Source organism: Gasterosteus aculeatus, chromosome 18 (genome assembly GCF_964276395.1).
Source record: "Gasterosteus aculeatus chromosome 18, fGasAcu3.hap1.1, whole genome shotgun sequence".
In the NCBI taxonomy this organism is placed as follows: Eukaryota; Metazoa; Chordata; class Actinopteri; order Perciformes; family Gasterosteidae; genus Gasterosteus; species Gasterosteus aculeatus.
In genome coordinates this window covers 15,363,654-15,376,180 of record NC_135706.1, presented here as the reverse complement: position 1 = coordinate 15,376,180, position 12,527 = coordinate 15,363,654, and the positions used below count along the sequence as shown (strand labels likewise).

The 12,527-nt window shown below is 46.5% G+C and overlaps 2 protein-coding genes across 2 annotated transcripts; one reads left to right on the top strand and one right to left on the bottom strand.

Annotated features, from left to right (window-relative positions):
- Nucleotides 1-147: 147 nt before the first annotated feature.
- Nucleotides 148-4,560, bottom strand: hsp90aa1.1 (heat shock protein 90, alpha (cytosolic), class A member 1, tandem duplicate 1). The gene is made up of 11 exons (XM_040160885.2): nucleotides 4,227-4,560; nucleotides 3,255-3,401; nucleotides 2,781-3,147; nucleotides 2,546-2,679; nucleotides 2,157-2,462; nucleotides 1,877-2,042; nucleotides 1,533-1,723; nucleotides 1,277-1,424; nucleotides 905-1,173; nucleotides 477-810; nucleotides 148-356 (listed from the first exon to the last, which is right to left on the bottom strand). Exons 2-11 carry the CDS (start codon nucleotides 3,399-3,401, stop codon nucleotides 247-249), a joined length of 2,172 nt encoding a protein of 723 aa, XP_040016819.1. The 5' UTR covers nucleotides 4,227-4,560; the 3' UTR covers nucleotides 148-246.
- A 1,460-nt stretch (nucleotides 4,561-6,020) lies between these two features.
- Nucleotides 6,021-12,527, top strand: wdr20b (WD repeat domain 20b). Its single transcript, XM_040160886.2, has 4 exons — nucleotides 6,021-6,363; nucleotides 8,677-8,859; nucleotides 8,960-10,399; nucleotides 10,709-12,527. The coding sequence occupies exons 1-4, from the start codon at nucleotides 6,115-6,117 to the stop codon at nucleotides 10,763-10,765; spliced, it is 1,929 nt and encodes a 642-aa protein (XP_040016820.1). The 5' UTR covers nucleotides 6,021-6,114; the 3' UTR covers nucleotides 10,766-12,527.

The following is a 12,527-nucleotide window of genomic DNA, read 5'->3' as shown; positions in this document are numbered from 1 at the left end:
TAGTTATTACAAAAAGAGACATCAGCCAAATCCTCAGTGACTTTAAATTACTCCCTTAATGGCTGTCAGCAGTTGAGTATAAGCAGCCCGACAGACAAAGCCACACTGTGACCTACATTAATTATATTAGATAAATTCTATTGACTGTTTAAGAAATAGGAGTTGTTTAATGGTGACATGTCTATTTGAAGAAGTAACATTATAAAAATAATATATAAGAAAGCAGCAAAGAGTCTTCTCGGTAGTTTAGTCAACTTCCTCCATTCTTGATGTGTCATCATCTCCTTCCAAGACTGGCATGTCTTCTTCAGCGGGATGAATGAGGTCATCAACTGCAGAGTCGTCATCATCGATGCCTGTGAACGAGAGTCCATTCGTTAGCAACCACAAGTATCTTATTATTAGAGGAATGTAAATTATAATTAGCAAACTAATTCCCGTAAATGTCACTTGTCATGGAGAAAAAGGAAACTCACCAAGACCCAGCTTGATCATTCTGTAGATGCGGTTGGCGTGTGTCTGAGGGTCCTCCAGGGTGAATCCAGAGGACAGCAGGGCCGTCTCGAACAGGAGGATCACCAGGTCTTTCACTGCCTTGTCGTTCTTGTCGGCCTCCGCCTTCACCCTCAAGGTCTCAACGATTGGATGCAGAGGGTTGATCTCGAGGTGCTTTTTGGCCGTCATGTAGCCCATGGTGGAGTTGTCCCTCAGGGCCTGAGACTTCATGATCCTCTCCATGTTGGCCGTCCAGCCGTAAGTGCTGGTGACGATGCAGCAGGGGGAAGAGACCAGGCGGTTGGAGACAGTAACCTGTAGATAATAAAATATGGTGTTCAGCATTGACCGTGCTATATATAGCACACTTGTGCTGCAACAGTCAAATAGGTAGGTAGGTTTTCTTCACCTTTTCGATCTTCTTGTCAAGGATGTCCTTCATGATCTTGCAAATATTTTCAAATTTATTTTTGAGCTCCTCCTGCTTCTTCAGGTTTTCCTCGTCCTCAGGCAGCTCCAGGCCTTCCTTGGTTACTGAAACCAGGTTCTTGCCGTCATACTCCTTCAGCTGCTGGACGCAGTACTCGTCGATGGGCTCGATCATGTAGATGACCTCGAGGCCGGCTTTGCGGAGGCGCTCCACAAACGCGGAGTTGGCCACCTGGTCTTTGGTCTCACCTGGGGAGGTTAATGTCATTTCATTAAGTCAACATGCAAATTACTGAATCCTTCTGAGAAAACTTCAAAGCAAAACGATAAAGGAGCGAGTTTAAATGCTAACCTGTGATGTAGTAGATATGTTTCTGGTTGTCCTTCATGCGGGAGACATAGTCCTTCAGGGAAACCGTCTCATCTCCAGAGTTTGAGGTGTAGTAGCGCAACAGTTCAGAGAGCTTCTTCCTGTTCTGAGAGTCTTCATGGATGCCAAGCTGAAACAGGAGAATATGCGTCACAAATATTCCACGTAACAAATGTATGACCTCAGATTTACTATCTGAAGGGTTAGAGTTTAAATAAATTCAAATGGATCAACCTACCTTGATGTTCTTGGAGAACTGCTCGTAGTACTTTTTGTAGTTGTCCTTGTCTTCGGCCAGCTCAGTGAAGAGGTCGAGGCACTTCTTGACCAGGTTCTTGCGAATGACTTTCAGGATCTTGCTCTGCTGCAGCATCTCCCTGGAGATGTTCAGGGGCAGATCCTCAGAGTCCACCACGCCCTTGATGAAATCTAAATGGAGATAACGGGTGCTTAGCCTTTCAAAGCCAGACAAATTTAATCAAATATTCTCACTAATAATTAGCGTGGATAATCTGAAAAACAAAAATATCTGGGAAGAAATAATATTTGGATGATCAGTGATGTGTGACTTAAGTTACTCACTGAGATACTCTGGGATGAGCTCGTCGCAGTTGTCCATGATGAAGACTCTGCGCACGTAAAGCTTGATGTTGTTCTTCTTCTTCTTGTTCTCAAAGAGGTCGAAAGACGCCCTTCTGGGTACAAACAGCAAAGCACGGAACTCCAGCTGACCCTCCACTGAGAAATGCTGCAAGAGACATGGATGAAGTATAAATAGATCACCTTGAAAACCATCACATTAAGCCAAGAGGTGGTGATGTGGCGTCTTGTGGTGTAGTTGTCGTCATTATACACGGCTCACCTTGACAGCAAGGTGGTCCTCCCAATCGTTGGTGAGACTCTTGTAGAACTCTCCATACTCTTCATTGGTGATGTCATCGGGGTTACGGGTCCAGATTGGCTTGGTCTTGTTCAGCTCCTGGGCGTCAATGTACTTCTCCTTGACCTTCTTCTTCCTCTTGTTCTTGCCCTCCTTTGTGTCCTCATCTTCGTCGGAGCCCACGTCCTCAATCTTAGGTTTGTCCTTGTTCTCAGCGGCATCCTTCTCAACTTCCTCCTCCTTCTCTCCCTCTTCAAGGTCCACCTCCTTCTCCCTTGTTTTCTCCACCTTGAATGTGAGGAAAGAGTGGTGGTTCAGGAGGGAAGTGGTCATTTTCATTGGTTATAATTAGGTTTGCTGATGGTACTTACATAAAGTGTAATGGGGTAGCCAATGAACTGTGAGTGCTTCTTCACAACTTCCTTGACGCGCTTCTCCTCACAGTATTCCGTCTGATCTTCTTTGAGGTGGAGGATGACTCTGGTGCCTCTACCGATGGACTCTCCTAAGAGTAGAAAAAAAACCGATGATGAGCGCCGACCCCGGCTACGAGACAAATCATTTTCATGGTACAAATTCATCGAACATATCCACAAGGGAACTCACCAGGGTCCGTTTTGACGGTGAATGAGCCTCCGGCAGCAGACTCCCAAATATACTGCTCGTCATCGTTGTGCTTGGTTATCACCGTCACCCTCTCCGCCACCAGGTAGGCCGAGTAGAAGCCCACACCGAACTGACCGATCATGGAGATGTCGGCTCCAGCCTGCAGGGCCTCCATGAAGGCCTTGGTGCCCGACTTGGCGATTGTGCCTAGATTGTTGATCAGGTCGGCCTTGGTCATGCCAATACCGGTGTCAATCAGGGTCAGGGTGCGAGCGTGCAGGTCAGGCTTTATTTCGATCTTCAGGTCCTTGCAGGTCTCAAGTCGGCTGGGGTCTGTCAAACTCTCATATCTGATTTTGTCCAAAGCCTGTTAAGAAGGAATACTCTTGTTTAAAAAAAGCGATGTTTGCACACAGGGGAGAACGGCTTGTATTTGCGAAATAAAACCTATGATTAAGTTCTGTTTTTATTTACATCTGAGGAATTGGAGATCAGCTCTCTAAGGAAGATCTCTTTGTTTGAGTAGAAGGTGTTGATGATCAGGGACATCAGCTGAGCGATCTCAGCCTGGAAGGCAAAGGTCTCCACTTCTTCCTCCATGACGTTTCCAGCGGCAGGCATCTGAAAGTAAGCATAATTATATTTCACACTTATGCTTCTTGTGCTTGGATATATAAAGTTGCTCCTAAATAAAAGTGTGATATCGCCAAACTAATCTGCTGCGGTTACGTTTTGAAGTCCTTTCCTCCACCCTGTTAAAGGCAACCTCGTGGCCTTAGCTTAGCTATGGCAGATGGTAGACCAACACATGTTGCTCCTGTCAATCAAAGGCTTGCCATTTGTCGAATGGGTGGAGTTGGGATGCTTTGCCCAACCCCCCAAAGCATCCACCATGTGTCACTCAACACCTTTTAAGTTGAAGGAAAAGATTTGAAGATGGAAGTGGTTTTAACCATAGAGGAATAATCTGTTTTCATGAGTGAGGCATTTGCATTCAGAAGAAAAGGATTCTGCCTTGTATGAACATTAATACAGTTCTTATTTGTATTCAGAATTATATTATAACATACAAAGTTTCCATCTTAGTGATTTCATTAAATTAAAACATGGTTCTTACTTTTGCAATATTTTTAAAACCCTTTTGCACTAAAACGTGAAACATGCAGTATCTGCTCTTTGTGCGATAACCGGCTTTTCTGCTGCTCCGCCATTACGTTCACACCCAGGGTCCCCCTGCTTGCCATGTGTTCTCTGCAGGTTACAACCTCAACATGATACTAATGGTAAAGGGGCCAGTCTGCCGACACTGCAAATGACTGACTTTTTTAGCATAACTTATTATTTTTCTATGTTATGTACAATTTGTCAGTGAATTTTTCATGGATTTTAATTTGCAGCCAGCATTTGTACTCTATAATTAATATAATAAAACTTCTTCAGTCTTACCTTGAATGTTCTTTTCGTTGCCTCCTGACGATAGTATTGAAATGTATCGCTGAACTTGTTCTCTCTTTCTGACGAGCTCCAAGTGTGTGCTTCTCTTCTCCTCCCGTAGGCAGTAAGTCTCTTTCGGTGTGTTGAAGTGAATCTACGCAGACCCCCACGCCATGCTGGTCTTTTTATACCTTGGGAGGGGTTCTGGAAGCTTCCATTCAGAAGCTTCCAGAAGATACGTTCACTACGTTCAGGGGGGTGTTGGCGAGGGGGACACCAGAGCCCTAAGTTTGACGTGCCCTTGTAGGGGCTGCAGAGTCACAAGAAGTGACTGTCACTCAAATGGAGCGCTTTCCTGATAGCTTGTCCAGCTCTTAGGCCCCGTACCCCCCCAAAGCGTCACAGCTGTGCAGTGATTTTGCTATCAGCTGCCATCGACATACCACAGGCCCTGCCGAAGACAGCAGGCCCGTTTCTTTTTATGGCTTGCAAGACTGGGAGAAATCTTAAAGGTTTCACAGTAAAACTAAATTCTTAGCACAACACAATGTCATTTCCATAATTTTCAGCCACAGCACGTGTTGAGATTCATCACCAGACGGACTGTGGAAACACAATCAGACACCCTAGCGTGATGAGGTTACCGGCAACAATTGCAAACTTTCATTAGTTGTGATAAGATGCCGTTGTTCTGCCTGCAAAACAAAGACAGTATGTAGGGGATTTGGGAATTATGAGTTCAGCAATGTAGTCCCTGTCCTGGGCTTTGACATGCGTGCATTGTGGCTAATTGATTCATTATAATGACATGATTTAATGTTCATTCAGTATTTCTCAGGTTTCTCAAGGTAAACATGACTAGAAAAACAAGTAAAAAGTAAAACCTCTTGCACTTGTGATACTTGGCTTCTGGAATTCATGAGATACTCCACATGATATCGTAATTATTCATATTTATGATTATTAAATTGACAAAACAGCATGTTGACTAGATCTATCAGAGCCAAAAGAGAAAGGCTCACTACAGTACCCTCAGCCCCCCAAATAACATTTACAATTCACCTTAAACAGGTTTTCAAACAGGAGACTTCACAGTTAACACAACATTTCTAGAAGTCTAGAACAATCTGGTCTTGTGTGGGTGTAAGTTTCTTCAGTTGGCCAGTGGATGTCACTATATTTCATTTGCTACAGATCTATTACGTAATAAAAATGCTTCCACACTTGTCTAGAAGCCGCTCTGTAACTGAGAACCATGCAGAAATGATGCAATCACATATCCAATGTTTTGGGAGAGCTGGATGCCCAGTAGATACTGAAGGGAATTTATAATTTCCTTATTTTGTAAAATGAATTTACTGCAAAGTCAATCTCAGTCTGGTTACGAGTGTCTGCTTTTCTCGGTCTACAAGAATTTCTTTATTTCAACTAACAGCATGCTGAATTGTTTTTTAAATATATATTTGGTTCTTTGAAAAGATGGTTATTTGTAGAAACTGGTTGTTTAAATATCCAATCCAACTGCAACGTTATATTAGAAGTTACTAATGCAGATACCATTAAATAAAATAATGGTATCTGCATTAGTAACTTTCAAATAATCCTGATGTGTGTTATTATGTGATTACAGCTGCTTAGCTTTTCATTGCTTTTTAGTAAGAAACGACTTTAAATGAACAGTATGTCAATGCGGTGTATTATTTGTACATAATTAGCCTATTTATTGCGCTTGGAGCCGTTTGCAGCCGGTTTATCCACTAATATGAACTGTTTATTTATCGCGGGTTTACCTCACGTGACTATATACACCTCTCTACGCGTGGCCGCAGGTCCAACGGCTCAACGCATGCGCAGTCTGTAACATCCGGGGTTCGGACAAGAATGAACGCCAATTTCCAAGATGGCGGCGGAGGGAGGAGGGAAGGAGATGAACGAAATTAAAACTCAATTCACCACACGAGAAGGTGTCTACAAACTCCTCACTCACTCCGAATACAGCCGCCCGAACAGGGTGCCTTTCAACTCGCAGGGCTCCAATCCCGTCAAGGTCTCCTTCGTCAATGTAAACGACCAGTCCGGCAACGGCGACAGGATCTGTTTCAATGTGGGCCGGGAACTCTACTTTTATATCTACAAAGGCGTGAGAAAGGTAAACAATATGGACCGCGGGGACGAAGCCCGCGCTGTCCGCGAGCTGCCCGTTGGTTCGGCGCCCTCAGACGTGTCGCACCGTGGCTGTCAACTCTCTCAGCTTCTGTCATTGAAGTGCGCAGGTTGTCAAGACGAGGCCATGTTGCAGACCTTAGCTAAGTTAGTGGCTAATTAGCATCCCAGCTAACATCGCCACAGTTGATGTTTTGCGTTGCCTCTTACTTGACCCGCGTGCGCTTTAAAGTCCGCCAGGTTTTTTGTTGTTGTTTTTTTTATTCGAGCGCTCCGTCTGCGTTCAGCTGCGACATTTTATTTCCCCGGCGAGGGGGGATAACTTGAGGAAAAGCCTTGTCATGTCGTGTGAGGCGTTTGTTTATCCCCGGTCCTCTTAACGCCATACGGCGGGTGACAAGGTGTCAACAGCGCTCACCAGCAGGGTCAACCGCGGTGTCGCAGCACTACGCGCCCCGAGCTGTAACCGCCACTGCAGGATGGTAGTGAGGGGGCTGTTTGTTATCCGTGATGCAGTGGTGTGTGTGTGTGTGTGTGTGTGTCCGTTGTTGGGGTTTGGGTGTGATGTAATACAATATGACCCTCTGTTCGGTTGCACAGAGTCAGTGGTGATGTCACTGCAGCAGGACACGTTGGGTCTTGTTTGGGAAGGTTGGGGACCGGGACAGTGGTCCTGTGGGTGTCCCCGAAGCCGCTACACAATACTAGATAGACAGCCGAACCTCCCCGCTGCTACTTATCCACCCCCAGTGGAGCCCGACCATCTCACAGCACCCTAAAAACAACCAGAGGAAGTAGCTTTTTTTTCAGTTAACCCAGCTAAAAGGGTGCCTTATTTTGGAATGTGCCAAAAAAGTCCCGATACGCTTTCCAACTTTAGCTTTTAAAACAGGCACAAGTCTTATTACAGTAACGTCCTTCCCTTGAAATATTTTCCAATGGGTAGTTTGACAAAAAGTAAGGGTGTAATGGAATATGATAATGTATTTGGCATGATCTCTAACGGCAGCTCTAAAAGTCTGCTGAAAATACCAGACGAGTATTTGTTGCTGATGATATTCGGAGAAGTATAAGAAGTCTCGATTGTTAACGCAGATTATTTAAGTTACCTGATCTCAATACACCGGAAAGATCGCTTGTCTCTTTAAGCTGGCCTCTTCCTGTCTATTTTTTCATAATGTGTTTTGCCCATAATTGTAATGTAAGAATCACTTCCCCCTCTGAATGGAACTACACAAACGATGCTGTCAAACAGCCAGTGGTGTGATACAACCTATTTCATTGTTTTTAATGAAGTCTCATTACTGTGTAACGTTTTTTTTGGTAGCTTATCATCATGATTGTAGCACTTTAAATGTTAAGCTGTGCCGAATGTCCTCACTTTGACACCACTGACAGCATTTTAAAATACATCCCTTAAGCTTTCTCTCTACCTCCTGTTTAATGCATTAACACAACTCTCTAACCACATGGGGGTTTCTGCCAATAACAAACATAAATCCATTTCAAATATCATAATTTTTGCTGATTCGATGCCAAATACGTTCCTGCCAGTTTAGCAGTCACTTTCATTCAGGCTATAGATCATTCTCCTTTTTAGGATGCCTGATGATTTGGTTTGGTGTTGTAACAATGTCAATCTGTTTAAAAGTAACTCGATTCAAACTTGTGTCACGTGGTGTGGGACAATAGTTGGCTTGTATATCACATTTCATCTTCTCATGTTTGATTTCAGCTGAGTTGTGTTCTGTTGGGAGACAAACGGTTAATCTATATGGTATGGCTGAGCTGCTCGCTCTCGCTATTTTTGGATAATGACTGTCCATGTTTCACGGTGCATCATTATCATGCACCAAGGAACACTTGTGACTTTGTAGACACCAACAAACACTGGGTGGCAGCCCTGTATGCACTCAGGAGATTTGTCTCCAGCAGGTTGAGAGATATGAGTTTATGAAACGGGTTGTTTTTCTGTAGACTACAGGTTCATTTGTTGGTTGAGCAAATCAAATGAAATTCCCAGACTTGGTGTTCTTTACTGCGACCGACGTCTAAATACATTGTGTCACTCTTCAATGACAATAAAAATGTTTGTAACTAGAGATAAACAATAATGAAAAGCGCTCCTTTTAAGTATCAGGTCTCCCAAAGAGGAGCGGTACTGATCTGATGTCTAGTTATTATAAACAAAGTAGTAAGTACCGCAGTGAGTGTCCTTCACATTCACAGCTGTTTATCCTTTCTGAGCAGCACTCGGAGCGGCTTTCCCTCATTCGCGTGCATTTGTCATTGTTTCTAGGCTGCTGATCTCAGTAAGCCAATAGACAAGAGGATATACAAAGGAACGCAGCCCACGTGCCATGACTTCAACCCCATCACGGCTACGGCGGAGAGCGTCTCCCTGCTGGTGGGCTTCTCCGCCGGCCAGGTGCAGCTCATCGACCCGATAAAGAAGGAGACGAGCAAACTGTTCAACGAGGAGGTGGGTTTTCCTTTCAGCGCTCCGACGTTCTGATGCCGAGGCCGACTCAAAGAACTTAGCTGACCTCTTTGTTTTGTTTGCTCTATTTTTCTCCCTCCAGAGACTCATAGACAAGTCCCGAGTGACGTGTGTGCGATGGGTCCCGGGCTCGGAGAGCTTGTTCCTGGTCGCTCACTCCAGTGGCAGCATGTATCTGTACAACGTGGAGAACACCTGCGGCACCACGGCGCCTCACTACCAGCTGCTGAAGCAGGGGGAAAACTACGCCGTGCACACCTGCAAGAGCAAGTCGGCCCGCAACCCGCTGCTGCGCTGGACGGTGGGCGAAGGGGCGCTCAATGAGTTCGCCTTCTCGCCGGACGGCAAGTTTCTGGCGTCTGCGAGCCAGGACGGCTTCCTGCGGGTGTTCGGCTTCGACGCGGCCGAGCTCCACGGGACGATGAAGAGCTACTTCGGCGGGCTGCTGTGCGTGTGCTGGAGCCCGGACGGGCGGTACATCGTGGCGGGCGGGGAGGACGACCTGGTGACGGTCTGGTCCTTCTCCGACTGCCGGGTGATCGCGCGGGGCCACGGCCACAAGTCGTGGGTGAGCGTGGTGGCGTTCGACCACTGCACCACCAGCGTGGAGGACGGCGACCCCCCCGCCGAGTTCAGCGGCAGCGACGAGGAATTCCACGAGCAGATTCACTTCGGCGCGGGCCGGGACAGAGCGAACAGCGCGCACTCGCGGCTCTCCAAGAGGAACTCCACGGACAGCAGGCCCGTCAGCGTGACCTACAGGTTCGGCTCGGTGGGCCAGGACACCCAGCTGTGTCTGTGGGACCTGACGGAGGACATTCTTTTCCCTCACCTCCCTTTGTCCCGCACTAGGACTCACACTAATGTCATGAGTGCCACGAGCCCTCCAGCCACCGGACAAACTACTGCTACTAATACGACGACAACGACCACGACTTTGACTACTACTGCTGCGACCGCTGCCGTGCTCGCCACTAATCCCGGTGGCGCCACTGTTAAAGACAATACGAGCGCCAGCAGCAACCCGCCCAACTCCCTCCCCAGCGCCCTGCCTCGGTCCAACAGCTTGCCACACTCCTCCAACCCAACAGGGGGCAGCACCCCCAACAGCCACACAGGCAGCAACAGCAGCCCCACTACCAACGCCGCCGCCACCCCCACCCCCACCCCCATCGCGTTCATCGCCACCGGCGTCAGCAAGTTCGCGACTCTGTCGCTGCACGAGTCGCGCAAGGAGCGCCACGAGAAGGACCACAAGCGCAACCACAGCATGGGTCACATCAGCAGCAAGAGCAGCGACAAGCTCAACCAGCTGAGCTCCACGCGGACGGCGAAGGCCGAGGCCGCCAAGACTCTGGGCACCACGCTGTGCCCGCGCATGGAGGACGTGCCGCTGCTCGAGCCGCTGGTGTGCAAGAAGATCGCTCACGAGAGACTCACTGTGTTAATCTTCCTTGAGGACTGTCTGGTAACAGCCTGTCAGGAGGGTTTCGTTTGCACATGGGCTAGGCCCGGGAAAGTGGTGAGTGACGGGCCCCTCGAGGACACTGTCATGTGACGCCTCTTAACTTTACGTTGTCTCGCAGCGCTCAGAGAGCAGTTATCGCCACTCGGTGCGGCCAAAGGTTTTGGTTATTTCATTACCAGATTTACGCTAAGCCCTCCCAGCATTTCAATGGTTAATAGCACATTTGTCCTCCGTCGGTAAAACCTCACCACCTCACTATTCTGCAGTTTTCTTTTGTCCTTTTTTTTTTTTTCTTTCTTTTCTCCAATACATTTGAGTAACACCGTTGTTTGTTATCAATGTGTGTTATCTGTCTCTCCACAGGGTTTGCTATCATCTCAAAACAACCCGGGCAACTCCCCCAGTGGAACAGTAGTATAGCCCCAGTGCTGGTGCTGCTAATGACAGCTCCATGCAACAGAGACGGGGACGACCGAGGCCACGGTCCTGCAGCGCTTCAGCACATAGCTGTCACACACCACATGACCTCCAGCGTCCCCGTCATTCTCCTCGCGACAAGCATCCAGACGCTCTCTCTCTCCCCCCCCCATCCCCCCACCCCGCTTTCTGTGTTACTGCTCGTGCTCAGCCCATGTTGGCTGGCCGTGAAAAAAGGGTGCTATTGGAAGTAAGATGGCAAGCTTTAAATCACCCGGGAGGTATTATGGAGGGGCGGGGGGGGGGACTTGCTGGCTCATCGTACCATGTGTGGTCATATCAAGTCGTGTCTAGTCTGAAAATAGCAAACTCTAGTACCCAACCCTTTGTGCCTGTAGATCTCTAATGACTAGACCTGCTGTAAGCATTGTGCCGATGCCTCAGCACTAACCTTTTTTTGTGTGGGTTTAATTTGGAGATTTCTCCTATATTTTGTTTCTTCAAAGGTATTCACGTGGAAAGAAAAGGGGGGGGGGGGATTGGATTGTTTCGGAGCAGCAGCCACAACTCTTTCATTTCTCACTTCCTGGGCGATCTCTTGAGCAGCCCGAGTACTCGACGCCCGTTAAAGAGAAACGGAGCGTTTCACTTCCTTTGGAAATGTTTTAATCATTAGAATCACACTTTAAAGTGTATTTGCACAAATTTTTCTTTCCTTCTTGTTGCTTTTGTTTTTCCCCATTTTGAAAACGAAATAATTTCACGGCTGCGGCACACAGGCAAAATATTTTGAAGACTGCTTTGGAAGCACTTGTGGAAACGGCTTCCTGTTGCCCTCTGTCTCAACGCTGGATGCTGCAATCATAGTTTTTTATATGGAAAAAAAAATTGTTTGCACTTAGTAGTTTGTTAGAGGAGAATGGCTTTACATTTTTTGGAGTGTGTAAGGACTCCTTGACAAGGTTGAAATATATAAATAGAATTTAAAAAGAAACCTTTGTATCTATTGAACATTTATTTTAATATTGTTTCCGATTAAATGGGCTCTGTAATATATGTAAATATTGTACCACAATGATTTATGGGTGAAATGATGATCATTATTACATTAGTTCAAAGATCCTTATTTCAGAAAATAGTGATATTTCTAATACAGAAGATCTATACCTAATATTAAATGAACCTTGAATATGCAGGTGAACATGTTTCTTTTGTTGTACATAAAGAGAATTCAGGTGTATTTTTATTAATGAAACGTTTGGTATAGGAGACAGCTATGAAGTCCTCTTAAATAACAGGGAGTGCTGAATGCTGCAGATATTCCTTCTACAACGTAGGCAGGCAGGCGCAGGTGCAGCCGTCTAATTCAGCCATCACTCCGAGCTCAGGTAAACCACAGGAAGAATTTACGCTGCCCCCCCCCCACCCACTCCCACCCTCCCCCCACCCACTACTTCCATCCACCAACATGTGTGTGAAATTCACTGTAACAACTAATAAGGCCGACGACCATGTGCTGCAGACGGGGCTGCGATCTGTTTGAGACTTTTTGTGAGTAAGTTACTGAAACCGATGCCGAACAAACATTTGACACTGTGTTAAAAAACAACAACCGACTGACGTCGGCACCCGAGGGCGTGCGTGCTTGAGTTTTTTTCTTTTTGTTCTTTATTTCAAACACCCAAATAGCAAGACTGAGGATATTAACAGTGGGAGCTTCCCCCCCCCCCCATGTGACGCCTATTAAAACAGCTTTGACAGATTA